Source organism: Leishmania donovani, chromosome 18, assembly GCF_000227135.1.
Source record: "Leishmania donovani BPK282A1 complete genome, chromosome 18".
NCBI lineage: Eukaryota > Euglenozoa > Kinetoplastea > Trypanosomatida > Trypanosomatidae > Leishmania > Leishmania donovani.
The window spans coordinates 444,009-466,076 of NC_018245.1; the positions used below are offsets into that span (position 1 = coordinate 444,009).

Sequence of the window (22,068 nt, forward strand, 5' to 3'; positions counted from 1 at the left end):
GATGTACAGCGTAGGCGGGGCACAGGGCTACGCGCAACGCCGCCGCGGTGCAGCAAAAGAAGCAAGAAAAATATGTAGGTGAGTGCACATGCTAGTCGAACCATCGAGAGGATTCATATCGAGACGGTGCGAACGCGATCATAACGGCGAAACTTCACGGCACATCGCCGCCTCAGGCATTTCCGCCGACACCGCGAGTCCGCGGCCGTACCCGAGGACAGGCCGCAGGCTCTCGGCTTCCACGCGGGGTGGTTGTCGCACCCTGACCCCCCCCGGTCACGGGTGCGCAAAAGGTTTTGAAGGTGGAGTCGCAGAGTGGTTAGGGAATCTGCTCGGGCACGAGAGGGCTTGGTAAGTATAGCTGCTTTCGTCAACGGCGCCATATTTTTCGGGGGAACAAAGGTGTGCAAAAGGTGTGTTTTTGGTGCTTTTTCTGGAGAGCAGGCGCGCAACAATGTGTGAGTAGTGAAGATCCCCTCTTTGAGTGCTGAAGGTTCACACCGCGCGTACGGAAGGGTCGAGTTTTTTTTTTGTCGACGGAACCAAGGTGTTTCCATGGCGGGTGTGAATTGTTAATGTGAGCGGGGCTTGGTGAGGCGGGTGGTGTTAGAGGGTGTGTGGCGGCGTTATATAGTTTCTGAAAATTTTTTGCTGACGCGGCGCGTGTACAGACCGAGCTCCTGCGCGTGAGGTGGCTAGAACCTTTGTGGCGCTTATTGTTTCAAGTCGTTTTCAAAAACTAAACCAGCTTTCTTAAAGTACGTTTCTGGTTTTCAAAGGTAGCCTTTCCGTCGCAGCAGTTAAAGTTAACATCTAGTGGTGGTGTGGGCGTTTTTTTTTCGGCATGCGCATCGGGGGGGGGGGGATCGGCTGGGGTGTGTGGGCGTCGCGGCGCTTCGGGGTGTGTGGAAAAAGCGGGCCGTGGCCCCATGGCCGCCGAATGGCGTGCGGGGGCGCCGAGCGGCAAGCCAAACGCCGGCGAGCCCACCAAAACGAGCCGCGGCAGATATTGCGATTGCTGTTGCTCTTTGGCCTCATCCACCGCCGCCTGCTTCGCGGAAACGCTCGCGTGGATGGGGCCAAAGGAACCAGCGTCGGCAAGGTGCTTTCTGGACTTGCTTTTCCTCAAAATAGGTTGCTGTGGACGGCATCGGGGCTGTCTCCATCTTATGGGATTTGAAAGGGTGCACGGCGCCGGTGTGGGGGCGGCGGGCCCGAAACGCCGCAGTTCAGGTAAGCCACCTCGGGGGAGCAGCAAGTTTACTGCCGGCTAAGGTGTCTGCGGCTCATGTGGCGCTGACTGTGGGGGGGGGGGGAGGAGGTATAGTTTCTCTCACGCTGAGTGCTGCCAATGTGGCTCAGTTATTGCAGCGGGGACAGGAAAGTTTAACCGCAAGTGGGCCAAGTGAAGCAATAGCGGTGGGGGGATGCAGGCTTCTGTTTCGGGTTTTTTCTCGATTTTTCTGCTTTCGGCGACCTGAGGGTGTCGTATTCAAAGGTGCCCGCTGCACAAGAATACTTGCCTGTTGCTTCCACTGGAGACTAGTTTTTTGGACAGGTTTTCTCAGTATCGCAAAGGGATGGCAAGAGGGTCAACTGTGTATTGGCCTCTTCCAAGGGAAAAGTTCAGCATTGAAGAGAGCCGCCACGATACGCCGAAACATCTGTCATGTGCTGCCTTTGCACGGGTGCTTGTCTAATGTTTCTCTGCAGGTGATGAGAAATAAGGAGTGAGTTGAGATGAAGTGGGAAAAACTTTCCCTTAAAGAGGGGACAAAAAAAAAAAGAAACCGCGCAGTCGCGGGAATGCATTTTGTACACAAATAACCGGAGGGCTCGTTAGCACTCTTTCAATTCTCTCATTCAAATTGATGGCACATACGTGTTTATTGCAGCAGGTCGCTGCAACGCCATGCCATCCAGGACCTGACCACTGACCTCTAGCGATAAATCGTTCTGTATCCTCGACGTCGTAGGTACTTGACCTTGTCGCCACCAGAGGTGCTTTGGGATCGGCAGGGGATAGGAGCTGACTAGGTTCCCTCACGGAGAGAGTGGGCGCTGGACCCCGATACCACGCACTGAGGTGCCTTCCGTCATTAGGTGAGCACATATCATGCGAACTACAGTAATGTGATCACTTCGCGTCGTGGCGGTTTCAACAACGCAAGCCAATTTCTGCATCAGTCTCGCTTTGAATAGAGTGTCAATGTGAGGACTATTCAGGGAAGATCAGTTTTTCTTTTCATAGTTGGCGTCTACTCGTCGTTCTTTCTGAGTCCGCGCTGGTGATGTCTGCTGTGTTGTAGTTTTCCGAGCCTAAAGACAAAGCACTCTTCAGGTTCCTCGCCTCATCAAAGTTTTCCTCCATTTTCTAACTTCTCTCCCGCTTTTTTTTCTATCGCCTTTATAATCTGAGTGCCTTTTCGCTGGACTTGGAACTGTAGCAGAAGGCACAAGAGTGCAGTGACAGTCATTTTACAGAGCACAAACACACATTAAGAGCAGCAAAAACTGGGAACCCATGACAGTGACACGGGAGCAGTCATATATCTCTGTGTGCAAGGAACTAAATGACCCCCCTCTTCGCCAGCTTCAAGAGACTTTGAAGTATGGCGATGCAAGGCTTGATGTCAGCGGAATTTACTTACCACGGAAGCACTTTCGCTGCGTATTGCAATTTGTTGAGGAGCGCCCCGACATCGAAGAGCTAATCTTGGATGGTGCGAACATAGGTGTGGAGGAGGTGAAGCTACTGAAAGAGTCATTGCTGCGCTCTTGCGTGTCAAAGCTGAGTCTGCAACGGATAAAGCTAGACTCTGCAAGCGCGAATATTATTCGTCAACTCTGCATTGAAAATTCGAACTTAGTGTCTGTTGTACTGAGAGACACGTGCATCCCTTCTTATCTAGTCGATGAAATTATGCTGATTGTTGATTTGAATCGCTTGAACGCAGAATCGATGACCTCCACGTCTACTGCAGGGGCGCAACAGAACGCCTCGGCTGTGGGACGGTGGATGCTTTTCAGAGGAAAAAAAGACCGTGACTTTTGTGCGACTGTGAAGCTATCGTCTAGTGTGCAGAGTAAAGTTGTCGACAGTTTTGTTACATCATACGATTCTGTTTTTAGCGATATCTCTTTTCAGCAAGACGCTTTCAATCACCCTGTTGCAGGGACGGAAACAATTCGGTGGAGTAAATACTGTGCATTGCACTCCTTTCAGGAAGCTGGGCTGGGAAACTCCAAAGCTCCTTTCTCGCCATCGCCTTATTACAACAACCAGAATTTGTGCGCTGCTTTGAATATTCTCAGCATTTACGATGCCCTCTGCAAGTCGTTGGTTGTAAAACGATACCCTGATGCAGGACTGTACGTTTTTCGCCTTTTTGCTGGCGAATCACCCGTTGAGGTGTACGTTGACGATTTAGTTCCATGCGTTCACGTAGATGCGGCGTGCACCATTGTTGGTTTGAATTCGTGCAGTAGCCCGTTTTACGCCGCGGTTCTTGAGAAGGCTGTTGCAAAAGCAATTGGTGGTTATCGCTACATCCAAGAACTATCGTTACGTGACTGCATCGATCTCCTTACAGGTTGTACAAGTTTCGAAGTGAATTTATTGAGCCGATCATCGTTTTCTACCACTTTCGACACGCTGCGGGCCCTGAGCGAGTATGGACACAAACTGGTCGCGTGCGCCATCCCGCGTACCTCGATTGAGGAACAGACTTTTGAAGAGAGTGGGGTGTGCTGCGGCATTCCGTACGCCATTTTGAAAACGGATGCTTGCCAAAAAAATGGTGCTCACTATGCTTTTTTAATCCAGGTGGCTGCCCCATCGAGTGAAAGGGCCCTGAAGTACGCGTTTGAGTATGAGATGTACAAAACGGAAGAGGTGAACGGGAATCGTGTTTTGTGGATGACGTTTGAAGACTTTGCTGCTACGTTTGAGCGCATTTTTCTTCTGCTGTGGCCTTTCGACGACGCTGTATCGGATCATAAGACGACTGTGGAGTTTCAAGTAGCAAGCGAGTCTCTGTCTGCGGCTTCTCAATTCGCCAAGAACCCCAGTTTTTTGATTCAAAACAAAGGAAGGAACTCAAGCGCGGTTATGGTGTCGCTATCCGCTTCTTCCGCATCTGACGCCACAATTGGAGCCGAATGTCTTTTTTACAAGGCCGCTAATACTGAGAACGGAGCTTCCCTGCGTCGCTACAATGTATGCGAAGGCAACGCATTTTTTGGCTCAGAGGTGTTCGAAGGGAATGAGGGCTCTGTTTTTTTCAATCTGCTTCCCACAGAGCGCCTGCAGATGACTCTTTCTTCGCGTGTACCAAGCAGTTTTAGGATTCGAATATCTTCCGTAGAGAATGTCGACGCAATGCAGCTCCCAGACATTATGGCTTCGTCGACTTTTTCTTCAAAGTGGAATACACTCTTTAAGGCAAAGCGTTTTTCTGACGATATATTTCAGCTTAACAGGATTAGTGTTGGATGCACTCTCAGTCTTGTGCTTGCTCTCTCTCAAAACACTGGCAGCAGCCCTCCTTTCCCGCTCGGAGTGCTTGGTTGGAAGGGTACTTCTATCGACGTTGTCGATGCAACCAAGCCACATTTTTCCACACAACAGGAAAGGAGCACTGTCTGCGTACATAGCTTCCTGCTTACTCTCGCTGCTGGCGAAAGCTTCTTTCTCCTCCCTTACTGCTGCGGAAGCCGATGTCCCGATGATTATGATCTTACAGTTTTCTGTAAGGAGAGCTTTACGCAGAGCAGTGTGAAAACGGCCTCTGTGCTACGATGTACAAAGACCTGACGATGCTTTATCTTCATTTTACAAGCAAACCAATCAACCGTGAATAATAATGTAAAAAAGAAGAGCCTCAGAATCATATTCGCCACTGCTGCCCTTGCAGCGGAATTCCACTCAGCCATGAGTAATGGGCGTTTTTTTTTCCCGAGTGCATTCATCCCAACGGGGGAATTCACGACCTCACTTTAAAAGTGTTTCGCGTTGCAAATAATGCATTGGCGATAGAGAGCTGGTGACTATGAAATAAACCCTGTGCTACTTCTCCAACCACACTCTCGTTTTTTTTTTGCTTCTGAGTCGGGTCTTTATTATTATTATTCCCAACCCTTCATTTTTCTCTCGCCAGGTTTGAGGTGCTTCTCTCGATGAAACACCGTCTCGAGTGATTCTTCAATTCTCACTCCTTCCTTGCTCTCGGTAGCCAATGCCTCACAAGCGACACTTCGATCAAACCAGCCGACTGGGGTCATGGATTTCGCTAGGAGCAGATGCTCTTCTTCGCTTTTCAGAGCTGGAGAACTACTCCAACTCACTTCCATTCAAGTTCGATAATTCTTTGGTGGCGCACAGCGGATGCGGTGGGCTCGTTGCTCTTTTTTCGCCAAGGGCTTGTAATTTTTCAACAAACGAGAACTCTATCTTCCTCTTCCATCTCGCTGGAGCCCCTTTGCAGAAGCGCATACGTATTCCCTTGAAGGCGATTGAAAGCGTCGTCTACATGACATGGAACAAGGCAGCTGATCACCTGATAGTAGTTTCGAATACAGGTTTCGTCCACTTTTACAACTATTGCGGTGCAACGGCAGCGACGTCTTTGCCGATGGAAATACCGGTTGTCTGTACATCGTGCGACAACGGGTTTGTTGCACTGATCGACACCGCAACTGAAGCGAAGCTTGTACTTGTGCACCTTGGACCACAGAAGGAGTACACAGTGCGCGAGCTCTCTTTGCCGCAGAGCATTCGCCAGTTCATGAGAACGATCGCTCTCGTCGCCCTTGACGAAAGCGCTGACAAAAGACAGACAACAGAGGTGTTTCTTTCTTATTCACCGTGGTCCTCGAACTCATTCATTTGTCGGTGCGTTTTCGGAGCCTCAAACTCGTCTTTCCTAGAGCTCGATGTGCCAGTCGAGGGAGGGCGAGTTCTGGAGATGTGCCGCTCGCCCACCGGCCGCGCCGTCGCGTTTATGATGCTAGATGGGTCGGTATACTCAACGAATAGCGGATTCTCTGAGGTTTCTCTGCTTAGGCGTACTGACGCGACTCCGGAAAGTTTTGTGCAAATGACGTGGTGTGGAAGCCATTGTGTTGCATATCTACAACGAATGCAGTACGGCAGCGCGTCGGGTGAGGCTGAGGGTGAGGGTGAGGACTACTCCTGCTCGCTATTCTTGATGAGCGTCGACGAACCTGACAACAGTGACTGCATCTCCGACTTACCGTTTGATGGTTGTCTTCTTCCCGAGAAGGACGGTGTTTGGGTGCTTTCTAGAGAGTCGCTGTATTTCTTGCAGATTGCCCCGCTTGCCGTCCAGCACGTCTTTTCTGTCGGTTCGCGGGCCGCTGGGGCGATGCTTGTGACAACGTACGACGAGTTCATGACCGGAGATGCATCTGCCGTGCGAATGCTACGGAATCTTGAGCACACCTCAGGCGCGCTGGTGGAAGCGGTCGCTGAGTGCGTTGCTGCAGCAGGCTTCGAGTTTGACGCGGCGCAGCAGAAGCGGCTGTTGAGAATCGCCGCATTTGGCCGAACATTTTGTTCCCTCTGTGATTCAAGCTCATTCATAGCCATGTCGAAGCGACTGCGTGTGCGCAATCATCTTCGTCTCGAGCCGCTCGGCATGATAGTGACTGACCAGCAGCTCGCCGACCTCGGCGAGGTGCGCCTTCTACAGCGTCTTACTATGTGCAGTGAGCATCAGGTAGCCTTTTGTGTGGCAGAAGCTCTCGGGTCAGATTTAAAGCCAGTGATGTTGGACTGGGCGATGTGTAGGCTGGCGCGTGTCTCTGTTCACAGCAAGGACGAGGAGCTGGAGGTCGCGAAGCAAATAGTCAAGAAGCTGAAGGCGTGTAGATTCACTGCATTCGCAGAGTTGGCACAGCAGGCTAAGGTCACCGGCCGCGGCGCCGCCGCGGTGGTACTGCTGGATGCAGAAGTGAATCCGTCTCAACAAGTGCCGATGCTGCTCAGCATAGGCGAGCCTGAAATGGCCTTGAAGCGCGCCATTCAAGCCGCTGACGCGGATCTGGTGTTCACTGTCATGGTTAACATGATCCGCAGTCGCGGCTCCGCTGCGCTTGCCACCTTGACATCGCACAAAATTTCGTGCGATCTGCTGCTGCAATACGTGGGGGTGTGCGAAGGCAATCAGCAGCTCATGGCGGAGTACTTCAATAAGCACCCACGAGTTCAGGCCTACTTCCATCTGCGCAGCTACTTTCGCGAGGAAACACGACTGGGACACGCGCTGTCGCAGTCGATGGAAAGCGGAAATTGGGAAATGCTACAAGAATGCAAAGGCGTGGACATTCAGGCTGCTATTGTCTCGACAAAAAAGGCTGTAGAGCAGAGCCCACGCCCGCAGTCGACCACCACGGCCTTTTCTCCGATTGTCGGTGGCGGGATTCCGTTCCCAGCTTCCATGATCGATGAGCGCTTTTTGCAGCTGCAGAGCAGCCTCCTCGACGAGCAGACTCAGCTTATGAACGAGTACAAGGACTACCGCTTCCTGCAGGCCAGCGCCGCCGACACGATCCGCTACGCCCTCGAGCATGGACGCACTTCTGTCGCGCAGCGGCTGAAGAATGCGTTTTGTGTACCAGAGAAGATGTTCCAGCGGTGCATGCTCAGTGCGTACTTGTGCACTAGTCAGTGGGACCTCATTGACGACATGAGCGGCATCTCGTCCAACAAGAAGACGCTGCTTGACGGCGAGGCTTTTGTTACTGCCTTGCTCTCCTACAAGCGCCCGCAGCAGGCAAAGCAGTATATTTCGCGCATTCCAAAGATTGAGACGCGGATGGAATACTACGTGCTCTGCAGCGACTGGTTCGGTGCCGGTGCCGATTGCAAGCGGAGCAACGACCCCGATTTGCTAACGCAGCTGAAGGACCGGGCCAAAGGAAATCCAGACGTACTGCGTCAGATCGAAGAGGGCTGGAGCACAATGCCCCACCCGTCAAGCATCAGCTTTCCCAAGTTCTTTTAGCATCACGTCTTTACACGGAAGCGAGCAGAAATGGCAGACAACTTCCTCTTCCGGGTACCATGACTATCGACTCCTCTTTCTGTTTTTCCATCTCTTCCTTTGCAAGGTGACCTCCAGCGCATTTCGTTGCTGCTGACGAAAAAGCTCTAGGGATGCGCCGACAACGTGCTGTATCTGCTATATCTTCATCACAGGAGTGGCAATTCTGGCCTGTGGTGCGCCGCGACAGAGACAGTTTCCTGTGTCATATTCATTTCCCAGTAGAGGTTGCGTTGTGATTCTCGTTGGGCAAGGTAGGGCGCCGGCATATGCATAGGGGGTGGGCTGTGCACGTCGTGTGTTGTCGTTCTTCGTTCTCCCGCGCCATCGATCGGGAGTGAACGAAAAAAAAAAGAAGCACCAAGTGGAGGTGCACGCTTGCCGCGTTTTTTTCGTTCCTCTTCCCAAAGCGCACACGAACCGCGTTGCTATTTCTCTTAGCCATCACGTGTCCAAGGTGTGTTGAACAACAAGTTCGCGAGGCTTGCATGTAGGGCTTTCTTTTGATCATGCAATCATGTCCACTGTCCACCTCACACTCCAGCTCTCTTCTATTTCCGTTCTCGTCTGTTTCGCCCTCTCCGTGGGCCTCTGGCACCCCCAAATAAAGCTGTACGAACTCCTCATGCATAGGCGAGGACGGGTGAAACAAACCACGCAAACAGGATCGAGTCAAAAAGGCACAGCTGTACGCCTCTTTACTCTCCTTTTCTCCCCCCATTCGTGTTCTTACAGCTACAAAAGACTCTGCTTCATACACCTCCGGTGAGTGTGACCAGCTGTCGGGGGCATACTCTGTCAGAGAGAGATTCAAATTATCCGTCGTTGTCTGCCTTTCTTGCGCCTTGGACATTGTGTTCCTTTTTCTCAGTCATATCCTTACCAGTCATAATAGAACACCATGATCACCAAGGCCGAAGCTTCCAAGTGGAGGCTGAGCGACTTGGAGATGCGTGAGACGGTCGGCACCGGCACTTTCGGCCGAGTACGCTTGGTGAAGCACAAAGGAACAGGCCAGTACGCGGCCCTCAAGATCCTCAAGAAGCAGGAGATTCTCCGAATGAAGCAGGTCGACCACGTGATGGCGGAGGCAAGTCTTCTCCAGGAGATCGACCACCCTTTTATTGTGAGCATGCTGCGGGGATACATGGACAAGAACCGGCTGTACATACTCCTCGAGTACGTGGTAGGCGGCGAGCTGTTCTCGCATCTCCGCAAGGCCGGCAAGTTCCCTAATGATGTCTCGAAGTTCTACTGCGCCGAGGTGATCCTAGCATTTGACTACCTGCACAACAAGACGATCGTTTACCGCGATCTGAAGCCGGAGAACATTCTCCTCGACCAAGACGGTAACATAAAGATCACGGATTTCGGATTCGCGAAGCGCGTGACGGAGCGTACGTTTACGCTTTGTGGCACACCTGAGTACCTAGCCCCCGAGATCATTCAGAGCAAGGGGCACAACAAGGCTGTCGACTGGTGGGCGCTCGGCATCCTGCTGTACGAAATGCTGGTTGGCTACCCGCCGTTCTTCGACGACAGCCCGATGAAGATCTACGAGAAGATCCTTGTGGGCAAGGTGCTCTTCCCGCGATGGGTAGACTCGAAGGCCCGAGACTTCATCAAGGGCCTTCTATCCCTCGATCCCACGAAGCGCCTTGGCAGTTTGCCCAACGGCACGGAGGACATCAAGAACCACAAGTACTTTGCGGAAGTGGACTGGAATGTAGTGCTGTCCAAGAAGATTCCCGCGCCGATCCCGGTACGGCAACACAAGGAGGGCGATACCCACTACTTCGACAAGTACCCCGACAGCCCACTCAACTCTTTGCGCACTTTGACTCCAGCACAGCAGGACTGCTTCGCAAACTTCTGCAACGGCCAGTATACGGACGAGTAGTATCCCATTTCTGCCTCCAAGGTTTTGAAGTGCGGAGGGCGGGGAGCGACGAGCACGTGTAGACCTTTCTCACACGCTTAGTTGTGTTTCCCGCCTCCTGCGCCAGCGGCGTTCGTGTTGCGGTCGCGCACACGAACGCCGCTAAGCATCTCTCCTAAGCTTTCGGGGAAGTCGCTTTGCCTGCAGGTTCCTTTGCAACCGCCGTCGCTCTATTTTCATGTTCAGACTGTTTATTTTTTCTTTGTTTTGTGCCCTTTCCACCTCGAAGTGTTTTTGGCACACGCGGAGTGGGGAGGGTGTAGTGCGTGCGGGTCGCACGGCGATTTCTCGCCTTCACGATGTATGCATAGGCGTTTCAGAACTCTTAAGTGTAATTTTGACGAACGCGCAAGCGCAATGTATTATAAAAGACACGCACACACACACAGGGGTTATTGTGGATTGTGATCTCGAAGGGTTGGCGTTGGTGTCGATGGTGTTTCTAGCTTCTTTTTTTCCGCCTTTCTTTCGGAGTCGGCTCTGATTCCTTTTAGACAGTCGAATAGGCGGATTGCTGCGTTCTCAATGATCAATGTACGCGCAAAGTGCAGCCAGTAGAGGGTTCGATGCCATGACTTTCGTCCGCTGATCTTTACAGTCTCTCTTTTTGTTTCTCCGGCGACCTTCCCCCCTTTCGCGTGTGCCCCCTTTTTCACTTTCTTTTGATGAGAAGGAGCTTTCCTCTGAGCCCTCTTTCACCTTTTTTGTTCCCCTCCGCTGCCGCTGGATGAAAGGTCTGCGCGTGTGTTCGTGATGGCAAGAGGAAAGGAGCACAAGATGCGGAAAAGGGCAGAGTTGGATGTGACGGGCAATGAAAAGACCTGGGAGGCCGCCACCGCAGATTTTGTTCACGACGATGTAGCTGTAGCCGCGTTGATGGATATCTTGTAGAGCGGCGATATAAGTCAAACGCTGGGGGGGGGGCTGATGGGGCTGCCTCTCCCTCTCCTCCTTTGCTCCTTGCTTCTCCTGGTTTTATCCCTCCTGGAATCGACTTGGAATTTACACACATCAACATACTCATGTGGTTTTAGGTGCTGCCCTTTTCCCGCGTCCTCTCTCCTCCACAAATGATTATAAAAAGTAAGGTGTGCCTCTTGTCATCAGAAAACAAACGGGAAAAAGGAAATCCACATCAACGCACATTCTCGAGACTGTGCGGGAGTGCGCTTATGTGTGCCGTGCGTAGAAAAGGTATTGTACCCGCTGCCTTGTATAGCTTTCGGTAAATATGTACATTATTCGTGTGTTGCCTTGGCTCTTCTTCTACCCTCCTGTGTCTTTATTTGTTTCGCTCTCTCTTCCTCTTTCTACGGACGTTAAAACGGCCATTTTTTTTTTGCTCTGTCCCTCTTTTTCGACTCCTTTTTCTCATATTTGCTCAGGTTGCTATCTCCTCTGATCCGAAGCTCTCTTTCTCCTTCCGCTTTCCTCGCGTTGCTTCCCCCACCCGCTGTCCTTCTCTCCGTCCCCCCTTTTAGCTGATTTAACGGTGATGTCTGGATGTCCCCCTCTTTTTGCGCATGTTTGCCGATTCCATCATGTCTTTCAGCTCTATGTGTTGCTCCCCATTTCTTTTTTTTTGCGGTTCACCCACCGTTTATACATCAGTGAGAAGAGTACATATGATGTTGAGAGATGGCGATTAGCTCCCTTCCTGCTCTTTTTCTGTCTTCCCAGGATGCAAAGCGAACCGAAAGGAGAGCGTGAAAAGGGGGAAAACTCAAAGCGCCACCCCCCGAAGAAAAGAAAACGAGCCATGCTGAAGCGCCTTGACTCATACAAGAAAGGATAGTGGAGGAGGGGAAAACGCGGAGCTGACATTGTAAAACAAAACGGTTCGCACCTGATAAGGAAAGGCAAGAAAAGCAGAGAACAAAAGGTGGTCGCATATAGGCAAGCAAGGAGGAAGTGAGTTGACAAGAGACAAAGCAAGGGAAATCTGCCGGTGTTTTTACATGCGAAGCAGGCCACCGATCGGTAGACATTCTCCCATCTCCCCTCTTCTTTTTTCATGTAGTACCTGTGACGATTACGTGTGGAATACTTCAGAGGAGACCGAACACAGAACAGACGAGGAAAAAAAAGGAAGCAGCGAGGGGGGCTCATCTTAGTGATAGATGTGCAAAGCATTAGGCGTGAAATGAATGTGTACTGTGGGGCGTGTGCTTTCCCACAATGCCCCCTTCTTCGATTGCTTCATCTTTGGCGCAAAGAGACGCCGCTTTCGAAATAAGAATGTTGTGATGTTCCTGTTTCCTTTCGTGCTTTTGAACGTTTTTTTTTTTCGCTTTCCTTTTTCGTAGGGGTAACAGACCACATTCTTACATCCCCTCATACACACAGCTACACCCACGTTAATAGCCCGAGTGCGCCGTTTCGTTTTACATTCTATGTGCGATCATTGAAAGCTACCTCTCTCAGACAATCAAAAGAAAAGTACGTCTTGAACATCAAGGAGCTTCATGAGGTGTTCGTGGCTACCGCACTGCCAGCAAGTACCGGAGGCGCCGGCTCGTTTTCTTTTTCTGCCTTTTCCAAGCAACCGACAGGACACGTTTCTGTGCTTGCGCATTACCACGATGCTTACAGTGAAGCACGACCGTCCGCATTCACTCAAGGTATTGCGAGCGCGAACAAGGAAATCCCAAAACAAGCCACCTGTGTATGTTTCTGCAGTCTCCCATGCGCAAACTTACCCGTCTTCGACTCTGCCGCCATTCTTCTCTCTTTCCTAGCTCTGTTTCTCTCTCTCTCTCTCTCTGCAAGAGAGCTGAAGTCTGACGCGCTTCTCGTTCTTTCATTTTTTTCTCCTCTTTCCTCCCTTTTGGCAGCTTCTCCCCGACACGGTTGGTCGACCGCTCCAGAAAATAACAGCAAGAGACGAAATAGTAGACGAAAACCTCACCCACCGAACAGGCGGCCGCAAAAAAATTCCCGTCTGAACTTTTCTTTTGCCTTCCTGCGGTGCCTCGCTCTAGCAGCGGCAACGATGCCCGAGTTTCTTGAGCAGCTGCAGCAGCTGGCAAGTGTGTATGCCATCTGCGGCAATACTGTCTCCGTGATGGCGGGGATGAGCGACACAGCAGAGGAGCTGTCATTCCGTTCCTACGACAGTTCAGAAGACGCCTCCTACATCTGCAACCTGAACGAGAAGGCCCTTCACACAGCGAAGGCCTCGCTCTGCGACAATGCCGATTGGAGCAGCTTCTTTCGCGAGGTTCAGCTGGCATTCAACTCGGGTAAAGTAGCCGTGCAGCCTGGGAATGCTCATCGAGCCGCCGGTACTGCCGCCGCGCCAGTTTCCGCCGACTCCAAAGGCCTAGCATGCTCGATGGAGGTGCATTGCCTGTCGGGGTCAGGGGAAAAGCGTGCCACCTTCGTGCTTGAGCGAACCACGGAGGACCAGCAGAAGTATATTCTCGAGAGCATGCTGCAGGCGCATCACATGTATAATCACCCGAAGGAGTACGAGCAGAAGCTGCTCCACATCATGGAAGCCAAGGAGATAGCGTGCACGAAGCGCGAGGCACTTGATTGTGAGCTGGTCGCGCTGAACGATAATCTGACACGCAACAAACACAAGCAGAAGATAAACAACGAGCGCAAAGAGGAGCTTCTAAAGAGCCTCGGCGGTTACAGCACAGAGAACACGGGAAATCCGTGGCGAGCGATCCAGGAACAGCAGCAGAGGGCAGCTGGCGAGAACAACAAGTCTTGGCTTCCGAGCCCGCTCGGGAACCGCACCTGCAAGGACTTTGATCTTGTCCTGTTTCGCATGATCAAGAGTCGGTGGCTGTCACCGGAGCAGTGCGACGCATGCTCGCCCGCGAATCGCGTCGTGCAGCCGTTCTCCAAGGAGGACCTAGCGATCCACGTGAGCCAACTCTCAGGTAGCCGAGCTGCGATATGGAAGGCGCTGGACTCCATCGACTCATGGAGCTACCGCGTGTTTGATGTCCAGGCGGCTATGAGCGGTGACGACTACCTCTCGCTCTCGACACAGACGCACGGCGGGTCTCTTCTGGTAACCATGTACGCACTGCTGTGCATGCACGATTTCCTGCAAAAATTCCAGATCGACGAGCAGATTGCGCTCAACTGGATCAGCGCAGTGGAGGCGAGCTACCATGGAAACCCGTATCACAACTCGATGCACGCCGCGGATGTGCTGCAGATTACGGACTTCATCATCACACGGGGAGGGTTGGCGAAGCGGTGCGACCTAAGCGACATCCAGGTCTTCTCTGCCTTGCTGGCTGCTTCGATCCATGACTTCGACCACCCTGGCATCAACAATAACTTCCACATCAAGACAGGCAGCTACCTTGCTACGCTGTACAACGATCGCAGTGTCCTGGAAAATCTGCACGTGAGCAGCGTTTTCGAGCTCATGAAGAACCCAGCCTTCAACATCCTAGCAAGCTTCAGTGATGAGCAGCGTCATGAGGTCCGCGAGACGATGATAGAGATGGTGCTGGCGACAGACATGGGCTCTCACGGAAAGTACGTGGCGAATCTGAAGGGCAAGATGCAGGAGCACTCTAGTTTCACCCAGACCAGCGAGCAGAATCTCTGCCTCGCGATTGCTCTGAAAATGGCCGACATTTCAAACTGCGGGCGCCCGCTTGACATTTACCTGCGCTGGGGCGCAAAGGTGTCGGACGAGTTCTACCAGCAGGGCGACCGTGAGCGCAACCTGGGCCTCGAATGCAGTCCCTTCATGGATCGCCTTCAGCCGAGCCTTGCGAAGAGCCAGATTGCCTTCATGAACTACATCATCACTCCCTTCTTTGAGCAAGTGGCCGAGCTTCTGCCTGATATGCGCTTCGCGGTGGGTTTGGTGGAGGAAAACAAAGCGTACTGGGCCAACCACGACGACTCGTAGAGAGATCCCACCCACCGCCTTTTGTGGCGCACCTGTTTCCTCACCGCCCCCCTTTTTCGTGGTGACACGCTCTTTGTGGAGACACACACACACACGCACAGACAGACACAGTCTTCGTTCTATCTAGCGTCACTTCGGTTCTCTTCATCGGAAGCGGGACAAGGATGTACATATTCGTTTATTTCTCTTGTCGCAGCTCCCACCTTCACGACCTCCCTCGTTGCCTCTCCTTGCGATGTTATATTATTATTTTTGTTGTTCTCGCCGATTATTTTTTCCACGCTGATGGGAGGGAATAAAAGGCGGAGGACAAGGGGGAGAGGGGTTGAAGGAAAAGGAGTAGCACCAACAAGAACCCTCACTCGATTTCTTTTCCTCCTTTTCGTTCCGTATCCGCTCAGTCTCCTTAATTTTTTTGTGGTTTGAATTTGGTGAGTTGTCCTATTGAACCGCGAACACTTGCGATCCCTCTGGTGGCTGTTGATACGTGCGTGATGAGCTCCACGCTTCTCGCTTCCTTCCCACTTTCTCGTCTTCTCACCCTCTGTTCTTCACCTCACATGTGCATTTGGCGTGTGTGCACGTATGCGTAACGAGCCTGTCACACACGCTTCTTAGCCTCTCTCATGTTTTTGTTTGCGCTTTCCCTTCATGCCAACCTCCGTGCTTTTTTCTATTTTTACGCTTGCTTTCAATCCTGTTTGTGCTTCCGCCGCCGTTTTTATTTCTCCCCTCCTCAGTGGTTGTTTGTGGTGTTACCTGAATTGCCGTTTTGCACATATGCGGGCTTCCCCTTGACGAGGTTTACCTCTCTCTTCCCTTCCCTGGGTTTGTCGCAGGCCGCCCTGATTCCCTCCCTTCCCCCCTCCCCTCCCGATCCTTTGGTCTCCCTTGTGTACAAGAGAGAGGGCACCGTCGACCTCCTTCGCTTCTCTTTTTCTTCGCCTCTTCGATGATGCGCTTAGTTTGACTGACGCAGTTCAGCGGGTAGAGTTTACATGCTTTTACCTTTTTTGCACTTTCTTTTGACGATTACGGCTCTACGCGGCTTACGTATGGCGGCGAAAAGCCACTACTCTGTGAAAAAAAAACAAGAAAAGGCGTTGCCAATGCGAAAGGGTGCGCTACTGGAGATGAAGATGAGCGTTGGTGCCATCTTCGTTGGTGCTTCCCATCGCTGAGTCCATGCATTGCGACTTTAGGCCTTATCAAGGTCTGGCTGATACTTCTCCACAAGAATTTTGTCACTGCCGTGTGAACTCGGCAGCCAGGCTATGGTTCCCATCTCTTGCTTCTGGAGCATAGCGTACCCCCCTTTGCATCCTTTTCTTCTCGAGCCCAACGGCTCTTCTCCCTTTCTCGCCTCTTCTCTTCCACTGCCCGCCTTCGTCGACGTTTCTCGGTTTCACTCCACTCCCCTTTTCTCTGCACGGAGGAGAAGCAGAAGTATAGTGTCTCAAAATTCTGTCTTTACACGGCTTGCCAGTGTCCGCACTCGTCCCGTTACTTTCACACCGCGCACACGACGACACTCACCCACCTCCCCACACACTGCACAGTGTCAAGGTGCATCATCTGGATAATTTCTCCTTTTTCCTTTTCGCGGAACACATTCTTCCTTCCTATTACTACTTTGCTTACCTTTGTTGGTAGCCTGCTACCATTTTTTTTGTTTTCGTTTCTTTGTCCTGGCGATTATATACAGGTATATATATATATTGCTTCGATCATCGTGGGTCTTTGTATCTGTGTGCACCTCTCGCAACACACTTCTGTCAGCGCAATTGTCCTTTTTTTTCCTAAAGTAGTTTGTTGGCCACACACTCTGCGATAGCGCGCTTTCCAGGGACGAGCTGCAGTCTGCACACTTCACTGCCTCTTTACCTTGACGTTATTATTATTATGTTAAGCTTCCCGCAGAGTTTGTCTGCAAGCTGACCCAGAGTCTTTCACTCGAGCGCACACCATCAAACATCAGCCATGCATCTTTCTGAGCTTTGCCGGGACTCCAACATCGACGTGATCATCGCTTGCCTTCGCCAGGTAGTACCCCTAGAGCCTGCGCCGGCTTTCTCTTTGTCCGAAGGATCAGCAGATGACGACACGACTCCCGCAACTGGAAACTCGGACTTTCATGGGCTGTGGAGCTACCAGGACAATGACGGGCGCACAGCCTTCCATTGGGCCATAGCGCTCAAGAACTTTGACCTGGGTCGCAAGTTGATGCAGGCACCGTACAATTCGCCTGTGCTGACCGAAGATGAGGAGTGGAGCACACCGTTTGCCACTGCCTGTAGCGTTGGGGCACCGCTAGACCTGCTGAGAGAGATTCTGGACCGAAGTGTGGTTGAGTTAGCCGCGCACATGAAGCAGAAGGAGGCTCAGCGAAACCCCACTTCCGAGGAGCAGAACGGCAGCAGTGCCGCCCTGACCGAGCCTGCCCAGGGGAGCAACGACGGAAAGCCGACAAAGTTCTTGTCAGGCATGCCGGGAATTTCGCAGCCCGTCGACGCCACTCCAGCTTCTATTAGCGCCGTGCTTGTTGACGCCGAGGATGCGACGGGACAAACGCCTCTGCTCCTAGCTGTGGGACGTGGGCACCTGAGCATTGTGCGCTTCTTGCTGGAGAACGGTGCAAATTTGATGCATCAAAATCGTAGGGGCCAGTCGTGCCTGCATCGGGCCGTGAACCGCGGAAACATGGAGCTCGTTGAGTTTCTTGTTACGACAAGTGAGAAGAACAACGCGAAGAGCAAGGCAGCGCATCGGGCGTGGATGGACCTGCGGGACAAACACGGCGACTCCGCGCTCTTCTACGCTTCCATGGATAACAATGAGGAGATTGGCCGGTACCTGCTGCGCCACGGCGCCGATCGCGAGCTGCGCAATGCAGACGGCAAAGCATTCTGGGAGATGTAGAGATCGAAGAAGACAAGAAGAGACACTGAGCGCAAACGAAAAACCGTCAACTTCAGCTCTCGTCTAGCATATGTTGAGAAGGTGATCGCTGCTCTTGAGGGCAGCGGCTTATGCGGCTGTGCATGGCTACTTTGCGACAAGGGGGCATCAATCCAGGATCACCTAGCACGTGTACTTCTTGCTTCTTACCACCCCCTCCCCCACATGTCGCCGCTTCCCCATCAAAGTGCATGCATTAATTTGAAAACGCAGTTATCATTTCGGCTTGTATCATATTTTTTTTTCTCCCTTTTTATGTTTGGACCTCCCCCAAACAAAAGGAAAAGCGTCGAGGTAGTGGTCGTGACCCACTCGTCACCATACGCGTCGTGGGAAGGAAGAGGCGGGGGTGTGCGGCAACACCACTCATGTACACACGGTATGCCGCTTTGGGGCTCTTTTGAAAAGCGAAAAACAAAGAGAGCACTCTTCTGCAAGTATGACCTTTGTCATTGTTTCTTCTTGAGCTGCACCGCAGGAGCCCTTGTGTCGCTTGCGACGCCGCTGCGCATAGTTCGGTGTCTCTGTCGAACGCTGCGGCCCGTTGCATCACGGGGCAACACCCGAGCTCGACCAAGCCCCGTGCTTCCTCCACTTGGCTCGTGTTTGTTTTGCTCTCGTGCGCCCCCTCTTTTTTTTCGTCTATTTTCCATTTCGTGCCAACCAACTCTCTACGCCCCCCCCTCTCACTTCAGTCCCTTTTGTACAACGTACCGCACGTTTTACGTTGCAAAGTGGCCGTCATGAAGCGTCGTGAGCAGCGCCGACAGCGCGAGCGCGAGCAGCTGCCGGCTGCCTTGACGAAGCTGGTCCAACTCATTCCATCCGACGAGGATGCGCGCAGCTACCTTGCAAGGGAGTTCGCCGACATCACACAGGGCGAAGGGGGGCTGAATGCACCGTGCTCCGCGGAGGGAAGTGGGCACGATGCTGGCGCAGGCGACGCGTGGATCTACGGCAGCGGGCTCGAGAAGCTGCTGTCGGTTCTAGGAGAGGAGGCGTGTCCTGATGGCGTTTTTGATATTGTTCGTATCACTCGCCGCGTGCCGCGTAGCCAATCCACGATTTACAGAATCAACGTGGCAGAGTTGTGCTTTGCGGTTTCCCAGGCGTCGGGCCCGGTGGATGTCCACGAGCGACGCCGCACTGCTGCTGCCACGTCCGGTCCGCTGGACGAGACGATACCTCTTCTGCAGTACTACCGAGGCAGTCGATTTGACGCCATTGTGCATGGCGAGGACCCGTCTTCTTCTGCAGCTCGACATGCCGCCGCCGCAGCATTATCGGAGAAAAACGGCAGCCATCCTGAGATCGCCTCTGCAGGCAACGGCAGCAGAAAGAACGTTGACTCGGAATGGTCGGCGTTCGTGCAGAGCATGTCTACGCCGCTTCCTATGACGCTTCGCCTGCACCACAGCGAGCGTGCTTTGGAGGCCATCGCAACCCGCATGCTCACCACACCCGACATCGCCGCCGTGGTGCGTCCTGTGGCCGCCTTTCCGTCCACCTCTGGTCTCTACTCCTGCAGCAATAGCGACTACCACAGCCACAAGCGCGTGGAGTACGTCTGCCGCACCCTGCACGCTGCTAGCGCCGTGTCATTTCAGGAGGTGGTGTCGGCGATACCGGTGTTTGTGCTGGATGTGCAGCCGCAACACACTGTCGTGGATCTCTGCGCGGCACCTGGAAGCAAAACAGTGCAGGCGTTGGACACTATGCTGAGCGGTGGGTGGTCTGCAGACGTCTGTCGAGGGGTGCTCATCGCAAACGAAAAGGACAGAGTAAAGGCGACGCAGACACTTCCGGCGCGTTTGAAGCGCTACCACGCCCCGAACGTGATGACCACCCGATGCGACGGTGTGCAGTGGCCCCGTTTGTACCTCGACGATCCTACGAACTCGAGCAGCGAGCTGCAAGAACTGCGGTTTGACCGCATCATCTGCGACGTCCCGTGCAGCGGTGACGGCACCATCCGCAAAGAGCGTTCCATCGCCACAACATGGTCGGCAAGCTACGTGAAGTCCCTCGTGCCAACCCAACGTGCGTTGCTGTGCCGCGGCCTTGACCTCTTGGCCACAGGGGGCATTCTAGTCTACAGCACATGCAGCATGGATCCGAAGGAAGACGAGGAGGTGGTTTGCGTCGGGTTGGAGGCTTTCGGCGACAGTGTCGAGCTCATCGACGTGAACGCGGTTCTACAGCAGAAGGGTTTTCACCTGCATTCGGCAGGAGGTATTCTCTCCCCGAATGTGGAGGGGATGCAGCACCCAGTGCTGCCGCCCACGTACGACGGCAACAAGGTCCTGCGCATTTTGCCGCATCGTGATGACACCGGCGGGTTTTTTGTGGCGGCTTTCCGCAAAGTAAAGCAGCCAGACTGGACGGCGCCAACAGTGGTTCGACACAAGCTGAACCACTGGACGAAAGGCAAGCTGTGGGCGCCGGTTGGCGTCGAGGACGAGGCGTGGGTCAACATATCAACCTTCTACGGCTTTGACCGCCGCGACGAAGCGAACTTCGCCTACTATGACGCCACTAGCTCTTCGTCCGGGAAAGGTCTCGTGCCTCTGTATCACCTCAATCCAAATGGTGGGCCCATACGCCGCATCGTTCTCTCGACTCCCGCGCTGGCGGATATGGTGCTGCGCACACGTCCGTACAAGGGCCCTGGCGTGGAGGTGGTTTCCGTCGGTGTGCGCGCGTTCGAGGCATACGACGGGAAGTTTTTGCCCACTGCGGCCTGCCGGTGGCGCGCCGTCGTCGAGTCCGCCTCTTTTCTGGCACCGCGCTTTACTGCCCGAAGGCTGCATTTCCGCGTCTCGAAGCACAAGCAGCTACTCGAGAATCTGCTCCGAAACGGCCACGTTTACACGCGAGATCACTGGAGGGCAGTGCTGGGCGGAGATTCTGCCGTTGTAGCCGCTAACGCGAATCCGAAGGCGCTGGTCAAGCCTGGCAGCCGACTCGAGGCGTTGTTGATGCAGGGCAGTAGTGAATCTACCATCTCTGACGAGGAGGTGGCGGTGCTGCTGACAAGCCAGGTGGAGGTAGGGTGCGTTTTGGTGGGCATCATCTCCGACGAGCCGACCGATGCAGCCGCTGGTCCGTGGTACATGAGCGCGACGCTGAGCGGGCACAAGCTGGAGCTCGCCATTGATGGCTCTCTGCGTGCGTTCGGGTTGATGACGTTTTTTGGCATTCACGACGTTGAGCGTGCCTCGCTGGTCGGCAACAACACCGGCAGTGCGGTCGCAGACGAAGCACCTGAGGAGCAGGCAAAGGAGGTGTAGCACCGGAAGCTGCACACGGCGTGGTGCCGCATGATTCCTGTGCTTTCACTGCAGTGGCTTATCGAGACTATAGTTACGTTTGATTTCAATCGAAGAGGCCATGAAGCCTGTCTGCACTGTTGATCCTTTTCCTTTCTTTGTGTGTGCGCACTGTTCTAAACGAGTAACTGCATCTTCACTGACTAAACCGCCAAACTTCATGAGTCGCAGGAGCAGCATAGTTGTCGCCGAGCCCCTCATTACGTGTATGAGGGACGAAAATAGAAATGAGGAGTAGGTATGCATGGCTCTTCGATAGCCGCGACGCGCCTGTGTGCGTGCGTGTGCGCTGGATTCGCCGCTCTGGCTTTCCCACGAAGGGGATGGAGCGCGCAATACATGCGCATTGGAATGCACAGCCATTCTCGCTCTGTGCTCCGGCGTCCTCTTGAAGGTGCGGCTGGTGTTGGAGTAGGGTTGAGGGTCGCCGAAAAAACACGTGCTTTCTGAACAGCTCACGAGCGGAGCCTCTGCTACTTGGACCAACTCTCTTCCACTACGAACGCTCTTTCGGTATCTTCAATCCATCTTCTCTGCCTCGCTATTCGGTCTTCATGTACCTCTGCTTCACGACGAAGGGAAGTCAAGGCTCAGCGCACAGCAACATCCGCACAAGCGGTATCCTTTACCATCTTTGTGGTTCCGCTCCATCTCCTTCACAGGTGTACACGATAATATCGGCGTTTTTCTTCTCTGTTGCCCTCCTCTCTCTCTTGCTCCCGTTGTGCCATTTCGATACGCGCAAGAGTCGCTGTTTCGTGCCTTACATCTTGCGTTGGTCTCGCCCCGATTGCTCGTGGCGTTTTCTCTTCATCGTTTTTCCGTCTCCGTACGTTGCCGTGTTTCTCCTTACTTATATTGAGGTACGTTGTGCATATTCGCCCATTT

General features: G+C 53.1%; 6 protein-coding genes across 6 annotated transcripts; all 6 read left to right on the forward strand.

Moving 5' to 3' along the window:
• Positions 1–2,524: 2,524 nt before the first annotated feature.
• LDBPK_181070 (calpain-like cysteine peptidase, putative) lies at positions 2,525–4,816 on the forward strand (the record flags this gene model as incomplete). Its single annotated transcript, XM_003860072.1, has 1 exon — positions 2,525–4,816. The coding sequence occupies one exon, from the start codon at positions 2,525–2,527 to the stop codon at positions 4,814–4,816; it is 2,292 nt and encodes a 763-aa protein (XP_003860120.1).
• Positions 4,817–5,531: 715 nt separating this feature from the next.
• LDBPK_181080 (vacuolar protein sorting complex subunit, putative) lies at positions 5,532–8,027 on the forward strand (the record flags this gene model as incomplete). Its single annotated transcript, XM_003860073.1, has 1 exon — positions 5,532–8,027. One exon carries the CDS (start codon positions 5,532–5,534, stop codon positions 8,025–8,027), a length of 2,496 nt encoding a protein of 831 aa, XP_003860121.1.
• Positions 8,028–8,967: 940 nt separating this feature from the next.
• Positions 8,968–9,966, forward strand: LDBPK_181090 (protein kinase A catalytic subunit; the record flags this gene model as incomplete). Its single annotated transcript, XM_003860074.1, has 1 exon — positions 8,968–9,966. One exon carries the CDS (start codon positions 8,968–8,970, stop codon positions 9,964–9,966), a length of 999 nt encoding a protein of 332 aa, XP_003860122.1.
• Positions 9,967–12,997: 3,031 nt separating this feature from the next.
• LDBPK_181100 (phosphodiesterase, putative) lies at positions 12,998–14,893 on the forward strand (the record flags this gene model as incomplete). Its single annotated transcript, XM_003860075.1, has 1 exon — positions 12,998–14,893. One exon carries the CDS (start codon positions 12,998–13,000, stop codon positions 14,891–14,893), a length of 1,896 nt encoding a protein of 631 aa, XP_003860123.1.
• A 2,223-nt stretch (positions 14,894–17,116) lies between these two features.
• Positions 17,117–17,812, forward strand: LDBPK_181110 (hypothetical protein, conserved; the record flags this gene model as incomplete). The annotated part of the gene is made up of 1 exon (XM_003860076.1): positions 17,117–17,812. One exon carries the CDS (start codon positions 17,117–17,119, stop codon positions 17,810–17,812), a length of 696 nt encoding a protein of 231 aa, XP_003860124.1.
• Positions 17,813–18,594: 782 nt separating this feature from the next.
• On the forward strand, positions 18,595–21,141 carry LDBPK_181120 (methyltransferase, putative; the record flags this gene model as incomplete). The annotated part of the gene is made up of 1 exon (XM_003860077.1): positions 18,595–21,141. One exon carries the CDS (start codon positions 18,595–18,597, stop codon positions 21,139–21,141), a length of 2,547 nt encoding a protein of 848 aa, XP_003860125.1.
• Positions 21,142–22,068: the final 927 nt, after the last annotated feature.